The sequence below is a fragment of the Pseudonaja textilis genome, chromosome 5 (assembly GCF_049901715.1).
Source record: "Pseudonaja textilis isolate UNSWEBS1 chromosome 5, rPseTex1.2, whole genome shotgun sequence".
NCBI classification, from domain to species: domain Eukaryota; kingdom Metazoa; phylum Chordata; class Lepidosauria; order Squamata; family Elapidae; genus Pseudonaja; species Pseudonaja textilis.
In genome coordinates this window covers 44,681,339-44,699,784 of record NC_141994.1, presented here as the reverse complement: position 1 = coordinate 44,699,784, position 18,446 = coordinate 44,681,339, and the positions used below count along the sequence as shown (strand labels likewise).

The following is an 18,446-nucleotide window of genomic DNA, read 5'->3' as shown; positions in this document are numbered from 1 at the left end:
GTGCCAAGCTTGCATCCTGCCTCTTGGAAGTACACCCCAAAAGGACAGTGCCAGGAACCACTAAAGCAGTGAAGGAAGACCCCCCCTCCCCAGATAGAAAAAGAAACCATGAGGCAGAAAGAAAATCAAACACAATACAAATAATTAAATCACAACAGTTTAAATCCTTTTAAAACTAAAACACAAGTCTTGTCTGGCTCATTGCCAAAGTTCACCTCCCATGCAAGTTCAAGTGTAAACACTTGAGATAAGCCTAACTACAAAAAAATGCAATAGGTTAGGAATAGGAAGTATTAATAGGTTCAAGAAAAGTTGGAGCCTATATCCTGGGATATAATTGCTCCATATTACTCTGCCTTGATTATTTGGAATACAGTATCCAATTCTGGGTACGGAATGAGTGGAATCTACAGCAAAATAAATTGAGATTAGACATTTAAACAGTTTTTCTGATGGTAAGAGCTGTCAACCAATGGAACATTACAGTTACCTTTTTCACTAATAGTCCTCTTAATGCTTTAGCAGATCCTGCACTATATAGGAGATTGACTGAGGTGGCCTCTGTGATACTTTCTATGATTCTGTGAAATTGGCTTGAAGTGTTTACAGGAGTATTCTTTTCAGATGGTGGACAGTTTAAGATCTATTAACACAGCTTTTCATATGTATGTGTCAGAAGATGATAGCACCTGCTAATCTCACATAATTTAGATTAGAAGCTAAGAAAGTTGGGCATGGATAATACTTGAATGGGCAATTCAGAAAGATATAGAAGAAACCACTCCCAAACCATTCAACAATGCTTTTTACACTATCAAGAAGCGGGAAATTTAAGTTCAAGGTATATTTACCCTCCCCTTTTTTTTACATCTGAACATAGATAATATCAGGGTGGGCTGCTACCGGTTCACACTGGTTCAGGTGAACCAGATGTTAATTTTACATATGGTTCGCTGAACTGGTAGTTGCAATGGCTGGCTGGCCCACCCCACCCACCCCTCCCTGCCCCTCCCAGGAGTCTCTGCGGCCCTTTTTGGATCTCAGGTAAGTGCAGGGCCTGCATGAAGGTTCAGAGAGAGTGAAAAACAGGCCTCATGGAGGCTCCAAAAAGCCAGAAACTGGCCCATTTCTGGCCTCCAGAGAGCCTCTGGAGTCCAGGGAGGGGGGAACAGATCTCTAGGAGGCTTGAAGAAAGCATCCAGAGCTTGGGGAGGCTGTTTTCGCCCTCCCGGAGGCTCAAGGAAAGCCTCCGGACCCCAGAAGGGATGAAAATGGCCCCACCCTCTGTGGTGGAGGAGGCCGACCAGGCCACGCTACCATGGCCACACCCATCCAGCAGCCGGGGAAAAAATTGGTTGCTAAATTTTTTGAAGCCCACTCCTGGATAATATTATTAAAGCGGTTTCCATTAGCCTGCTGCTGACACATGTTAAAAATAAAGCTTTGTAGTTGTGATATATAAAAAAAATCCTAGGATTGTAAAAAGTTGGTAGTTCCATCTAGACTGGTTATCTGTGATTCTTAATATTTTTAAATTATATTTTGAAGTAGCTTTTTCTAAATGAATACATATTGCTAATTTCTTAGATTAAATATTTTTGGAAAGTACTTTGAAAGTCTCTAGGGGAGAGCAAAAATAAGACAAAATAAGGACTTTTAGATTGTTGGGGAAAAAAATCAAGGAAAACATGGGTTTTATTTTTGCAGTAGAGGAAAACAAAGGGTACAGTTGACCCAGGTATCTATCAATATAAATAAATAATCAGGTAAATTAAATGTTTCATAGTAGTTATTCCAACATTTTAACCATCTCTTACACTCACAAACGGTGAGCCATTGATTCAAGTGTATCAAATATTAGACAGAAAATATTTAAATTGATGTAGGAAGAAAAAGTTGGGGTTGACGGGGTAAAAAAAAACTTGCTACCTAACATTGCTAATTACTGAAAGAATTCCTGTTCATACTCTCCAAATCAGCAAGTTCCAAAACCTGGCATTATTGCGTATCTGTTACTAACAACTATAAAAAGTAAGGAAATCATTAGAGCCTTTAACCAACCCATATAACAACCTACAGCTTGTGACTTCATCCTTCTAACATTATTCACCCACGTTTGCCACCTACTGCACACATGTCTTCTATCTTCATATGCCTGCTGTCTGAGTTCAGGAACTGGGATTCTTTCCCAGTTCCTTTGTTGTCCCCACCCACCTGTGCTACAGCATGAACAAGTAGCAGTTCAGGATCTAGTGTGTGTGTGTGTGTGTGTGTGTGTGTGTACCCTCTTGTGCATGCTCACTAGTGCCTTTGTTCACCACTCAATAGTTTTCTATATGTTAGTGTTATGTCAGAGGTTCACAAATGGTGATATCATGATGCAACTATTAATCATGTCTGTGTCCTGTGCTTCAGTTGTTTTTACCATTATTTATAACCCATCAGTGTATAATATCATTTGTTTTGTCTCTGATCTCTTATGAAAGAATGCTAGATATGCCCTTGCTTTCAATGCTTTATTGAACTGCTTGAGAAAAATCATAGTTTTCCTATTGTTCTCCATGCAGCTTATTCTAGATTCCTTCAGTATTTGATCTTTTAACATTCCCCGATGTTATCTCAATCCAATTGTGCTGAACACAGCCACCTAGTTAATATGGTAATCTGATAATCATGGAAAAATGAAATCATTATTGATGGAGTTGAACATGACTTTTCTCTTAACTGACTTTATTCAAGAGAAATCCTGTTTATTCAAGAGCCTTTGTGTTGAGGAATCGACCTGCTAAACCTTCAGGTGACCTTAACAACTTGCTAAAAGAATGCAAATGTCCAGCTGTCTGCAAGGAGTATAAATCCTTCCATTCCCCATCATCCACTCAGAGTTGAAGAAACTTCTTGGATGAGAGGCAAAATGTCTTCAAAGAAAAACCCAGAAAGTCTAGTTGCCTCTTGTAAAAAGCATCTTAGGGAAAACCATTATCGGAATGACTGAGAATCTCAATAGATGGGTTTCTGATGCTTTCTATATTGTGATCATGTTGGTAAACTTGTCAGAAAAAAAGGCGATGTTTCAATGAGAGAATGTGTATAAATAGTTGATACATACATATTTTTTAAAGTAATAAGGAATTCATTTGCTTTCTGAAACATTTAGCAATTCAAATTGGGAGATTAATCATATCAATGGACTGTGAAGCTGCTTTTAAAAAGCTTAGTATATACCTCCTAAATCAAAATAATGATAATTCTCTAATAATTAGTACCAATTTTTAATTACACTGCAGAATAGACTGATAGTTATAGGATATAATGGACTGAGTTCTGTACACAACATCGTCTATTTAGGGAATTATATTTTTTAGGAAGTGGTATTTTAGAAAATCTGTGGATAATTTCTCAAAGCAAGGGAATAATGAATTATATCAATACAGCTTTTACAATCTTCTGATGGGTAAATTTTCTTATCTCATCAAATAAAACAGAACCTGAGAAAACCAGTTGGCAAATTGATCAAGTCTCAAATCAAACATCATATAAAATAAATATCGAAAGACAAGAAAACTGGCTTCCTTTTTATGCAACTTGATGTTCTTCCCCTTAATGACATCATTGTCTATACAATACAATCTCTACCTCATGTAACTCGAAGAGAAATTGGATTACATATGCATAATTGGCCAGCATGCCTGATATTCCAATCATGTACGCACTAATTCCAATCACTTTTGAACTTAAGTTGTTCATTGAATAGAGCAAGGTTTGCTTTAGTTTTGTTCAAAGAAATGTTACTTACAAAATCTCGGGTCACTCAATGGGTGGTCATAATCCAAAAACTATCTGTCAGTGTATAAGTACAACGGCACTTCTTGGGCAGCATTTCGTTGGACTATTTTTTACATATGTATTTACATGTTTATCTTCTATGCATCATACTTTCAGAAATGAATTCAAAAGTGCATCAACATTATAAACTATTAATTGTTCAATTATACCTGTTTAGTAGAAGTAGTTCCATTGAATTTAGTTGAATTTATTTCTGAGTAGACACCTCTGAAATAATTTTAAGTTATTAAAATAAACAAGATGTGCAATTCATGTGTTTTATTATTTTTCTTCCCTTCCATTTTGATTTGTCAGTAATGTTATTAACTATTGAATTATGCAATTTGTTAGCAATAGAAGAGAATATATGTAACTCAGGGTTGAACTGTGGAGTCCTTGGTCTCTCTGAGCTTGGTCATTCACTTGCAGATGTTTCATTACCTGATTCACGAGAGTACCCAGTGGGGTAGAAAGCATTGAGGATTCTGTAACTTATTTATTACAATATGCTTATTTGTTTCTTAATATGTTTTATAAATGTCATAGTTAATAGTATTTTAGGCAGGAACTTGGTATGAATCAATGAGGAAAACATTCATTATGTCAGCAGGGCCATTTTATGACATAGGTAAGACTTACTAAACTTTTGAATTTAAAAGTGTTCTTTGTATTCTCCCAATTTTTCCTTCCATCTCTCCCTCACTTCAACTTTTAGTTGATTTGCTGGACTATTCCAGACAACAGTATTCAATGTTTGTTTTAATTAACTAGCTTGTACCAAGAGACTTACTATTTTTAACAGTGGACACACTATTCATCCAAATGATATTCATTATTTTTTCTTCTTTCCTTTTTAGATACCTCATTAATGTCACCTTTGAAGGAAGGAATTTATCATTCAGTGAAGATGGCTATCAGATGCACCCTAAACTGGTTATTATACTTCTGACCAAGACGAGAACATGGGATAGAGTAAGATACGTTTGTTACCTTTTGAACTGAAATTGGGGCAAAAATGTTCTTCTTTGGTCCTGTTACCGGGATGCTCACTATCTCAGAGATTCATTTAGGACACCTGGTTACTGGTTCAGTTTACAAACTTCTGATCACATTTTATTCATCAGTTTAGTTGTTTAAAAGCTGACACTTTTTAATGTGCAGAGTAGACTTCAACAGAACAACCAGTGTAGGAAAATAGCATCTTTTCTTGTATTACAAGATTTCTGATGGAAGAAAGTAAGTAAGGTGACATGGCCATGATGAGTGGGTGGAATTTAGAAAAATAGACATTTTGTGATGGGGGAGGTTCTGTATTGCTAATCTAAAACCATCATAAAATTTTTGTATGTGAAGTCTTTTCCTTAATGTTAAAATTTTTAGTTATATGAAGTAAACTCATATAACAGCTGAAATGCAATTTTTCCTTCCTAGTCTGACAAATCTTCACCGAATGTTGCCAGTCCAATGAATAATTTGTAAAGCTAACTACTAGTGAGATAAACACTAACAGGAAGAAGATGCTTGGGTGAGCAAGGTGAAATAAGTTCTATCTAAAGATTCATAAAGTTTAGGCTAGTTGCAAAGAAACTGCAGTCCAGGTATGCCCACTTGAATAATGCGCCCCAATGAACACAATCAGGCTTACAATAAGTATACATGAGTAGAACTGCAAAGCAAGGTCTAGTCAAATCAGATTTTGAGCTGTATATAAGAGCAATATTTCAGTTGGATATATTGAACTTCCTAATGGGAAGTTCATAAATCATTAGCAATGTCACATGCTAATCCCAGTAATGGGATTGAGGTAATAAATATGCAGTTTCTTGTTCTTGAGAAACTGGTGTACTAAATAAGATGCCAGAACTTGTTAGCTTTCCTTTTCATAAATATCTGTCCCTTCCACATCTAGAGACATCCCTTTATTTAAAAAGCAAGTATTCCTGTAATGATTTAATTGTACCTAAGAACATACACATACAATTAAAACTGTAATATATCATTACTTTTCTCAATATTTTGTCGATGCCTTTTATAAACTGAAACTTTGGGAGCTCCAGAAAACAAAGAGCATTCAATTTTTCCAGAAGCAGGAATAATTTTTTTCAGCCTTTCTATGCAATAAAAATGTATAGATTGAACAGTAATTACATTTGGAATTAAATGTATTACACATTGTCATACAGCTGATATTAGCAATATTAATAGCAATAGCACTTAGGCTCCATAGTTCTTTACAACACTCTCTGAACAGTTTACAAAGTCACCATACTACCCCAACAATCTGGGTACTCATTTTACTAATTTTGGGAGGATGAAAGGCTGAGTCAACCTCGAGCCCATCAGGATCAAACTCCAGACTGTGGGCAGTATTAGCCTACAATACTGCATTCTAATCACTGTGCTACCAGGGCTCCAATATCATATTAGCTTTCTAACCTATCTTTGAAAGCCATTGCACATTAAAAGTCACTAGATGCTACTAATACCACAACTTTATTTACATAAATAAGCATGGCGGAATTCAACTATGTTTTTGCCATGAGATCTGGTTCAGAACACAATATATCCTTCAAAATAATTTGCTTTGACTCAGATCACATCAAAATTCTCCTTCTTAATCTATAAATTTGCTAGCAAGCAAACTCTTAAAATTAACTCACAACACACCATGTATGTAAATATTGAACTTGTTATTTAAAAAAGAGCAACTTTTGCCCAAAATCAGGCAAAGCAGGCAGGCAGATTGAGTTGCTCGCAGAATCACAGATTCATTCAGAAATCTATTGGGTAGCTCAGCAACTTAACAGACAAGTTTGTCGGGTAAGGAGTGAGTGGGCGGGGAGGGTTCCCGCGGGCCATGTGGGCTGAGCAGCCTTGTGTTTCTGTGCAGCCTGGATTAATTGCTTTGGGGGGGGGTGCTTTGGGGGTGAGATTTCTCTGCGGCCCACCAAAATTTTCTCATGGCCCACCAGTGGGCTGCGGCCCACCAGTTGGCGACCACTGCTATAGGGCACTGCACATCAGAACAACTAGACACAAGGACAGTTCCCCACCCCCCATGTCAGCACTCTGCTAAACAATTAATTCCCACAACACTGTCAAAACTATCTAGAAATTACCATCATTATTCTCATCTTCCCTTTTACCTATCTCCTTATCTTATGACTATAACTTTGTTGCTTATCACTGTCATTGTATATACATTGAGAATTTACGCCCCAGAAACAAATTCTTTGAGTGTCCAATCACATTTGGCCAATAAAGAATTCTATTCTATTCTATTTACAGTTGAGGTTACAGAGAAAAAAATATAGATCTCTTTAATAAACTATTCTTTTAAAAAAATATTTATTGATCATTTTTTGTTATTATTCATCACATTTCTAATTTTACAATGGCAGTGTACTGGCTATATCAAGTCCTTTTTAAATGTACATCATAGTATACACCCTGGTTATAACTATTATTTTCATAGTTGTACCATAACACTCTATTACATTTATCACTCTATGCCCTTTAACTATATTCAAGTACAGTCTGATAGTGATATTGCTTACATTGTACGTTCTTACATATTGCTATATATCTTATTTATTTCTATTTTATTAATCTTCTTTTCATTGTTAAGTGCTAATCTCTGCACCTGTTATTTAACTATTTATACAATACATCCCATGTTAAGTAGTATTCTGTTTCCTTTTTGTCTTTAAGTTCCATTGTTAACCTGTCCAATTCAGCACATTCTAATATTTTTTATTACCTTCTCATCTGTGCGTATATTTTCGTTTTTCCAATTTTGTGCATATGTGATTCTAGCTGCTGTTATTATATGTATGATTAAGTGAGTCTTTTATTATATTTCCACGGTATTATCAGGGGTGGGATTCTACTGGTTCTAAACTGGTTCTATAGAACCTCCTGTTAACTTTCTAAGCAGTTTGCAGAACCGGTAGTTAGAAGCAATCTCCTTTTGTTTTTTTCCACCTTTATTACATTCTTGGCAGACAGCCAAGACTTACTGTCTCCGAAGGAGTTTTTTTTTTTAAACGGGAAGGGTTGTTTTAAGCTTTTTACACTGCTGTTGGGAGGAAATAATCCCCTGGAAATACTTCTTGGCTAGCTAGAAAGATTGACATTCAAACGTGAGTTTACATACCCTTTCTGAGTTTTGGTCTAAAAGTAGTTTTTGGTGAAGTTTAATTCTGTGCTTGGTGGCGTTTAATCCTGTGTTTAGTGATGGGATAATTCTCCCTATTCAGCTTTGTTTGGAAGAAAAAAAAAATCTCTGTTCCTGAAAAGAAACTGCTTTGAGAAATCTGCTAGTTCCTTTGTCTATTTGTTCTGGTAATTGGTTTAACATGAAACAGCTAGTATTGTGATTTAATTGTTTGTGTTGTGTTTGAATTTTTTCTTGCCTCATGGTTTCTTTTTCTATCTGGGGAGGGGGTCTTCCTTCATTGCTTTAGTGGTATCTAGCACTGTCCTTTTGGAGTGTATGTCCAAGAGGCAGGAGGCAAGCTTGGCACTCATTTTTTTACTGCCTTTTTGCAGCGGGTGGGGGGGGGGTATGTGACCGTTCCTTAAATCTGGATGATTTCCTTAGGATATCTTGTGAGGTGAGTGAGACCAGCTGGTATCTTTAAGTGGTGGAAATGGATCTAAGGATTGCTTCTCCTGGGTGTGCTCTTTCTGGAAAGCTTAAATGGCCTCTCTGCTAAAGGGTTTCACTTTATGAGCAAGAGTTGGCTGCTGATAGTTATCATTACACTTTAACTATTTTAATTCCTCAAGGTGCTCTGGCACTCTGCCTGATTTGTAACTGTGGCTTGCAGGTATTTTTAATCTAATGATCGGTATTTAGGGCAGCTTTTTTGAAGCAAAGAAGCTTTTTGTATTTTTGTACAGGTAATACTTAACTTACAACAGTTCATTTAGTGATCATTCAAAGTTACAATGGCCCTGAAAAAAGTGACTTATGACTGTTTTTCACACTTATGACCATTGCAGCATCCCCACTGTCATGAGAGCCCAGGTGAGGAGAAGCGCCCCTGACATGGGTGATGTCAAATTGGCCATGCCACCACCAACTAAGCCACAGAACCGGTTGTTAAAAAATTTGAATCCCACCCCTGGGTATTATCCCTAATTCTGAAAGACCTCCTGTATGGAGAATTGGTGCAGGGAAAGCGCCCTAGAAGGAGACCATAGCTGTGATATAAGGATATCTGCAAGAGGGATCTAAAGGCCTAGGGAATGGACATTAACAGCTTGGAAAACTTGACCTCTGGTCGTTTCAGCTTGAAGGCTAAAGATGCAGAATGGTCTTCTCCAATTCAAAGAGACACTCATTCGGCAGGCTGAGGCAAAGAGGCAGTCCCAGAACCAGTGAAATCAGTGTGGAGGGATTGCCACTCTCGAATTGGCCTTTTTAGTGACACTAGATGCTGTTTTAGAACCTCATTTCAGAGCATGATACCATAGTCTTTTGAGACTGAAGGATGCCAATAAATTATCTCTAATAAGAATTGTTCCAGACTAGCAGGCTTGTAGCCTGCAAATCTGATTGGCCCGCTGAAAGCCGATCGTGATTGGTCGCCATAGACTGATGCGATTGGCCAGTAAACGGGCTGCCGCGATTGGCCCTGCCAAGAGCGGCAAACTCAAATCGCCTTCATTGGCTGCCTAGCCGCAGCCAGCCCTATATAAGGGGCTGCTGCGGCTGGGGTTAGTTGCTCAGATCTGAAGTCACAAATAAAGAGCTGTTGTTGCTATCTGAGTCTTGCCTCCGTTCTTGAACCATCCTCCCAGATATAACACTGGCAACGAGGATGGGATGCGGAGGCAACAGAAGCTATTGAATTGAGCTAGCCGAAGGAGCACGTGGCTGACAGAGTGCAACGACGGCGACATGGCCAGCAGCGCTATACCACCCGCACCATTCGATCCAGCTAGCGAAGATTGGGACTCATACATGGACAGATTTCAAATGTTCCTGGAGTCCAACAACCTCAAAGATGCCACGCCCAGCAAGAAACGAGCCATTTTTCTAACCCATTGTGGACCAGCCATTTTTAAGATGGCTAAAGCCTTAGCCAAGCCAGCTGAAGTTAAAACCATGGATTGGGACACCTTTGCTCCCATCCTGCGCAACCATTACGCCCCAGCCGTGCCAACTCTCATTCGCAGGCATGAGTTCTACCAGAGGGACCAACGTGAGGACGAGAGTGTTGGGGATTTTGTGGCAGACCTGAGGAACCTGGGTGGTTTGTGTGGCTTCGCCAACCTCAAAGAAGCCATGAGAGATCGCATCGTCCTTGGCCTCAGAGACCCAACCGTCCAGAACAAGATCATGGCCAAGGGAGACATCTCGCTTGCAGATGCCATAGCAGACGCCACAGCAGCCGAAGCCACTCGTAAATCGGCAGCACGAATGCGTCGAACCAGCGGGACCAACCGCCAACCCACCAACGATGCTGGGAAACTTTCAGACAAGTAGACATCAACCGCCCATCACGAGGACGTCGAGTCATCCTCAGACAGTGAGGAAGAAGAAGTCCACAGGCTCCAGTCAGAACGTGAGCAATGGGACCAGCGGGGCCGCAAAGCCAACTACCAATGCGCCGGATGCGGGGGAAACCATCCCCGATCCAAATGCAGATTCTTAGATGCCATATGCCGTTTTTGAGAGAAACGAGGACACATCGCGAAGGTATGCAGAAACAAGAGAAATTCCAGCCCCAGACGGAGAGGGAGCAGCCCAAAGAGAAACGATGGCAACGCCACCACGCAGAGGGACCGCCCTAGCAACCAGTGGAACTGGTACAGCAGACCCCGAAGGTTTAACGACGCCCCCAGACGAGAGGAGGCTCATCAAACCATCACCATCGGCCACACTTCATCACTTGACGCTAAAAAGATCCGAGTAGAGGTCACGATTGAAAACAAACCGTGCAACATGGAAGTCGACTCTGGGTCATCACTATCCATGGTATCCTGGAGAACACTCAAGCAGCTAGTCCCCAACATCCGACGCCAAGACCTCAGCAGTCAGAGACTCATACTAAAAGACTATCAAGGCAACCGGATTCCAGTTGCAGGTACCCGCCATGTGCAGGTCTCGTTCAAGGGACATAAGGCAATTCTACCACTCACCATCGTAGACCGAGACCTGCCAAGTCTATTGGGTCTTCAGTGGTTTGCGCCACTAGGAATCGGAGTGGCTGGCATCCATCATACTGAAGACAATGACTGGGAGGTGGCTCTCGTCCACGATTTCCGAGAAGTGTTCAACAAAAGCCTAGGCAAGTACAAGGGGTCCCCCATTTCATTTAATCTTCGCCCCGACATAGCACCCATTCGTCTAAAGCCACACCGAGTTCCCTTTGCTCTTAAATCCAAAATTGACGAGCAACTGGACAAATTAATTGCGCAAGGCGTGTTAGAATCTATTGACCACGCCTGATGGGAGACACCAATCGTCACCCCCATAAAACCTGACGGGTCCATAAGAATCTGCGGTGACTACAAGGCCACCCTCAATCACGCGCTACAGCAGAGCGCCTACCCAGTGCCAGTTGTTCAACATCTCCTGCATTCACTTGGGGGTGGCAAAATATTCGCAAAATTAGATCTGGCCCAAGCGTATCAACAGCTACCAGTTGATCCCGAGACTGCAGAAGCCCAAACTATAGTCACACGTCGTGGTGCATTCAAATGCAACAGGCTCCAGTTTGGTGTAAGCGTAGCCCCAGGCATCTTTCAAAGCCTGATGGAGAGACTATTACAAGGGATAAAAGGGGTCGTGCCCTATTTTGATGACGTATTAATAGCAGCACCCACAAAAAACCAATTAGAAAAACATCTCAGAACAGTCCTACAGAGGTTCAAAAACGCTGGCCTCAAGGTTAAGAAGGAAAAGTGCCAGCTTTGCACAGAACGGGTGGAGTTTCTTGGCTACCTCCTTGACAAGCAAGGAATCCACCCCACAGAAAAAAAAATTGGCAGCTATCAAAAACGCCCCAAGACCTAAAAACAAAACCGACCTCCAAGCCTTCCTGGGACTTATTAACTTTTATAACATCTTCCTGCCCCAGAAGGCGACTGTTGCTGAGCCCCTTCATAGACTACTCGATAAAAGGGCATCCTGGAATTGGGGACGTCGGGAGGAACACGCCTTCCAGCAAGTAAAAGACCTCCTTACCTCGAAGGCAGTACTAATTCAGTATAACGAGACACTACCTTTGACTGTCACGTGTGACGCCTCACCATTTGGGGTAGGGGCCATCCTGAGCCACGTCCTACCAAATGGCTCAGAAGCACCAATTGCATTTTTTTCACGAACTCTATCAAAAACAGAAAGAAACTATAGCCAATTAGATAAGGAAGCCCTTGCTATTGTCTCTGCAATAAAACAATTTCACGAATATGTTTATGGGAGACCGTTTTCTATTATAACGGATCATAAGCCACTACTTGGGATCCTGGCGGGCGACAAACCTACTCCACACATTCTCTCCCCCAGAATGACGTGATGGTTGGAATTTCTCGCTGCCTACGACTATCAATTAAAATACCTCCCAGGGAAATCTATTCCCCATGCAGATGCCTTGAGCCGCTCACCGCTACCCGAGTCACAGGAAGACCCAGATCCCACACTTCCCGTACTGCAAATAGAGACAATGCCATCGCCTCCACTAACGGCTCAAGACATTGCTTTTGAAACCAAAAGAGACTCTTGTTTGGCACGAGTTCTTGGCTGGGTGGAGAGGGGATGGCCAGATTACGACACTAAGGAAATGTTTAAGCCATTTTAAAACAGACAAACGGAACTTTTTTCACAAAAAGGGTGCATTTTGTGGGGAGACCGAGTTGTTGTACCAACTAAGTTACAAAAAAGGGTCTTGCAAATGCTACACGATGGACACCCGGGCATCGTACGTATAAAAGCGCTGGCAAGAAGTTACGCCTGTTGGCCAGGTATAGATAAACAAATCGAAACCTGGGTCGCCTCTTGTAACAAATGCCAGGAAAACCACTCAGCTCCATCTAAAGCCCCACCAACAGAATGGGAAACACCCAGGGGTCCTTGGTCTCACATTCATATTGACTTTGCGGGATCTACGAGAGGCCACACCTTCTTAATAACTGTTGATGCCTACTCAAACTGGCTTGAGGTCAATAAAATGAAAGCAACCACTAGAGAGGCGGTCATTAAAAAACTGAACAGACTCTTCACCACACACGGATTACCAGATGTCCTGGTCTCTGACAATGGGCCCCAATTTACTGCCTTACCCTTTGAACAGTATTTAGCGGAATGGGGCATCTGACATGCACTCACATCGCCGGCTCATCCTGCAGCGAATGGCCGGGCTGAACGAATGGTTCAGTTTACGAAAAAAACCCTACAGAAAATGGATCAAGGCAACATCCATGACAAAGTCACTAGAATGCTGCTCCTACAACACATCACACCAAACAGCATGACCAACAAGTGCCCAGCTGAACTCCTGATGGCCAGGAAACTCAGATCGCCTCTAGATCATTTGCACCCTGCCTACACCCCGGAAAAGCCCCTGGGTTCCAGCAGCAAGCACCGTGTTTTCAAGGTAGGAGACCTTGTTTTCGCAAAAAACTTTTCTGGGGATCCCCTTTGGATTCCTGCCCAGGTAACTCAAGTTACGGGCCCCCGCTCCTACCGTCTACTCACCACTGATGGCAGACCATGGAAATGACATATTGACCAACTGCGCTCCAGACTAACCACATCTTCCAACCCTGACCCTAACTTTGACACTAGGGGGGGAGGGGAAGCAGTGAACTCAGAATTAGAACCAACACCTGTCTATTCCGAGCTATCACTGAGATCACCGCACCATGGTTGGCAACACTCACCAGCTGCAACTGAGACTGGACAGTCGAACGCTTCGCCAGGAAGCAGCAACCACGCAGGTTCAGCGAGCCCCGGGAGCCAGAACAGTAACAGCGAGGCTGAGGACTTCATCACCCCGGAGGCACCAGAGGAGAGCCCTGACCATGACACCGGTTCACCATTCCTGTTTGATCCAGCAAGCAGTCCATCTGAACCCGGGTTTGAACAGGGTCAAGTGGAACTGCATAAGTCAGGCAGACAGGTGCGAAGACCTGCTTACCTGCGAGACTATATTACTCCACCCCTTAAACGGAACCGAGAGGGGAGGGGTGTTCCGGACTAGCAGGCTCATAGCCTGCAAATCTGATTGGCCCGCTGAAAGCCGATCGTGATTGGTCACCATAGACTGATGCGATTGGCCAGTAAACAGGCTGCCGCGATTGGCCCTGCCAAGAGCGGCAAACTCAAATCGCCTTCATTGGCTGCCTAGCCGCAGCCAGCCCTATATAAGGGGCTGCTGCGGTTGGGGTTAGTTGCTCAGATCTGAAGTCACAAATAAAGAGCTGTTGTTGCTATCTAAGTCTTGCCTCCATTCTTGAACCGTCCTCCCAGATATAACAAGAATAATTCTGGTTTTAGATCTATTTGCTGTGCTGTCATCTCCTCTAACCATCTCTTTATCTTTAACCAATATTTTTTTGCTGTTGGACAGATCTGTCACATATGATGGTAGGATCCTGGTGTCTGTTTGCATTTCCAGCATTCTGGTGGCATATTTTGAAACATTTTTGCTGGTGGCAAGTGCCATCTATAAAACATTTTGTACAGGTTTTCTTTGTACGCTGTTGACATTGTTAATTTATAATTTCTTTCCCACAATTTTTGCCAATTATCTAATTCTATAGTGTACCCAATTTTTTGCCCATATCATCCGTTTCTTTTACACATTCTTCTTCTATTTTAAAATTCAATAGGTAATTATAAATTTCTTTTGTTAATTTTTCATCTGTTCCTAACAGTATTTTATCCAGTTCTTGGGTTCCTTATAGAATCCACATATTTCTATATCTCTCTTATGTCTCATTTGAATTTGAATAAATGACCACCAGTCCAAGTCAATTCCCTGCTTTTTAAATTTCTGTTTAGATTTTATATGTTCATTAATATATCTTTATATCTTACAAAACATTAGGGTATATTAGCTCTTCCATAGTGGATAGCCAGACCGGTATTTTCATGTAGTGGTTCTGTTTGATTTTTTCCCATACTGACAACAGACCATTTCTAATATAGTGCCTTTGGAAGTATCTATGTGTTTTATTTTCCCCTTACCTTACAAATGTGTGCCACCCCAATTGTAAATCATGCTCTTCTATCATCAACATTGTTTTGTTCTTTAAATTTATCCACTCCTTCACCCATGTGAGCACTAAAACGTGATAATATAGCTCCCAATCCGGGAGCCCAAACTCTCCTTTGTTTTTGGTGTCTTGTAGCATTTTCATTTTAATTCTTGTTGTTTTGCTTGCTAGGTGAAATTTGAGATCATTCTATTTAGGCCCTCAAAGAACTTTTTCCCTAATTTTATCGGGATTACTTGAAATAAGAATAGCAATTTCAGTAGAATATTCATTTTTGCTGTAGCTATCCTTCCAACCAATGACAGCTGTAGATTTTTCCACTTGTCCAGATCTGTCTTTATTTGTTGTATTAATTTAGTATGGTTGTCTTCTGTACATTTTGCTGTTAGCCAAATTTCAGGTATTTAACCTTTTTAGTTATCTGCATATCCATCTTTTCCATCAGTTCGGTTTTCTGTTTATTTGTAAGGTTCTTTGCCAATATTTTGGTCTTTTCCTTGTTTATTTTAAGTCCTGCCACCGCATCAAACTCTTCTTTTTATTATTACTATTATTATTATTAATTTGGGTCCTGTTTCTAGGGGCTCCTCCAAAATAAATACTAGGTCATCAGCAAATGCTTGTACTTTGCGTTGTTCTTTTTTTTTTTTTAATCTTCAAGCCTTTTATTTCTGGGTCTTGTCTAGTCTAAGTAAGACTTCCAGGGTTAGTATAAATAAAAGGAGGGATAGTGGACACAATAAACTATTCTGAAAAGAAATGATGGAGTGGATCTAGGACCTGGGGGAAAAAAACCAAGATATATTAATTTATATTAAGTCATCCCTGGAAAATATATGGGAAAATTCATTCATTTAGCCTAGTTATTATCTCTTAGCCCATAGCTGCATGGGTTTATTTAGGCCATGCAATGTAATATATCCTTCAGTGCAGAAATACAAATGAAAGTAGCTCTGCTTAGCTTCTGTTTGGATATCTCCACTCTCTCCTGCTGTGGAATGCTACAGCTTTAAGTTTGCTAAAGTTTTCTTTTTTTAAAAATCCAAGATATGTGTTCAATTATTCTAAACTTTATTTTCTCTTAAAATAAAGAATTCCAGTATTACATTACCATATTTTTTCTCAAATTTCTGCTACTTCCATTGCCTGATTGATTGTTATTGGATCCTATCAAATCTGGAATAGCTGATCTACTAGTGGATTATTGCACATTGCCAACTACACAAATTAAAAATCATGAGAAGTATAGAAAAATCATAATCCTAACAGTTAAAATCTCCCATCAGTCCTACTTCAATCCTACTTCATAGGATGTGAGGAAAAAGGTAGAAAAGCAAATCTGTCATAGCCTAGCCTTGAAAAGCAGGATATAAAATTAATGGTCAAAGAGCCTGACTGTTTGCTCCATATTTCTGTTTGTCTGATTGTATCCCAATACAAGTTAAAACCACCTGGAGCCATTTCTAACCACGATGACACCAGTATTAAGAAATATGCACCTTTGACTTCCTGATTTTGCACCATGATCTGAAGATGCATTTTTGCTGCATATCATATAGTAATCATATATTCATAAATCATATAGTCATAAATGTATTGGTTTGCAAAACACCATCAGTCCTTTTCTGTGTGTACAGTATTTGATGAACAACATAGTTGCTCCTTGGCAATTTATCAACCCTGTTAGATAAGAATTCAAACAAAGACCTGTAGAGCTGAATACTGCAATGTAACATCAGCATAGTGATGACAGCATCAGTCATTCTGCCTGGTAAATTCCCTTATTCTAGTAGCCTTGCATATATTTTTAAAAGAATGGATGACAAAAAGAATCATCCCCACAAGAAATACTGTACAGGTAAAGATTTAATGAATTGTAACTTAATAACTATTTGACCTGATTAACTTGGAAAGAACTACTAGAAAAAGCTAAATGGATCAAATTCTACTAGGTCTGGATATATTAATCAATGATTATGATGATCAGGTTCACTGCATCAGTTCTGTAGAATTATCGGAAGCGTCTAATATCTGCTATGACATTGTGTCTATAAACTTGGCAAAAAATAGACAAAACTTTAAATAGAGCTTAATTATTTTAAAAATAAAGTATTCCTGTGCATTTGTTCTAATTTTCCTTAAGTGCAACTAGACACATCAAGTGTTTTGCTAAGTCTTTATTACTGTAAAGATGAGAAGCTTGCTTTTGCATAGTGTCAGTACCTTCTAAATAGCATAAACAATTAAAAGCTTTTGAGTTTCAAGAACTCTTCATCAATGGAATCGGTAAAAGAGAAAGGAACATAAAAAACATAACTTATTTTGAAGTACATTATTGGGTGGTGTGAAGAGAATAGTGTTAAGTTATGCTAACCCTTAGTAAGCAAACACACACACACACACACACACACACACAGAGGTCTGGGAGTTTGAGGATTCTGTGCAGATTATAGCTATTCCTAGCACTGTACTCTTTTAGACAGAGTTCAGATGTTCCTGGGATCTATTAGAGACACTCTCTCAGCTGAAAAGTTGCAACCTTGAATGTTCTTACTACCACTGAGATCACTTTGGCCTTTATTTTCCATATTCTGTCTAGTTCTTCCTTCAAGCCTTGGTAGTTTTCCAGCTTCTCATACTCCCTCCATTACCATTGCCATTACTATCACTGTCTTTTGGTCCTTATCTACTATCTCAATGTCTGATTGCTGTTGTTGATTGTCCAGTCCCTGTTTGCCTGTCTGAATCTGGAGGTTCCATAAGTTTTTGGCTTTTTTATTCTCCTCAACCTTCTGTGGGATCTCTCATCTGGACATAGGAGAGTCTAGCCCATATTCTATGCAGAAGTTCCTGTGCAACAATGCCAGCTATTTGATCATGCTGTTCAGTGTATATTGTTCTTGGCTGCATCTTATCCCCTGCCATGATATGTTGGACTGCCTCTGAGGTCTCGTTGCACTGTCTACACCTCAGCAGCACAGGTCCTGTCTAGTATGGTAGACCTGCTTCTTCTTTGGATCTGGTGTTTATGACTGTGCTTTTATATTGCTATGATCAGGGCTTCAGTACTTTCTTTTAGTGAAGCTCTTTCCAGCTACTGGTAGGGTTTCCCAATGTCAGCCACCTGAGCTATCTTGATGGTACATTTCATGCAGGGTCTTGTCTTGCCATGGCATGCCTTCTGCATGACCTAAATTTGAAAATGAAATTATAAAGAGGTTAATCCTTGTACACTGCCACACCACAGTTGTGAAATAAGCAGCCATATACATTATAAACAAACAAACAACTGAAATTGACACATTCCCATATTCCTCTTTAGAACACAATGGATATGTCTGGAGATTATAAGAATTATGGGGAAAATCTAACACATCTAAAGAACATCA

General features: G+C 40.1%; 1 protein-coding gene across 1 annotated transcript in view; it reads left to right on the top strand.

Annotated features, from left to right (window-relative positions):
- The first annotated feature begins 2,987 nt into the window (after nt 1-2,987).
- The window catches only part of LOC113434312 (glutamate receptor ionotropic, NMDA 2B), a 103,270-nt gene continuing 87,811 nt past the window's right edge, over nt 2,988-18,446 (top strand). Inside the window, exons 1-2 of the mRNA XM_087935521.1 lie at nt 2,988-3,040; nt 4,683-4,797. Coding sequence (XP_087791647.1) covers nt 2,988-3,040; nt 4,683-4,797 — 168 coding nt within the window. The remainder of the gene's footprint in view (nt 3,041-4,682; nt 4,798-18,446) is intronic.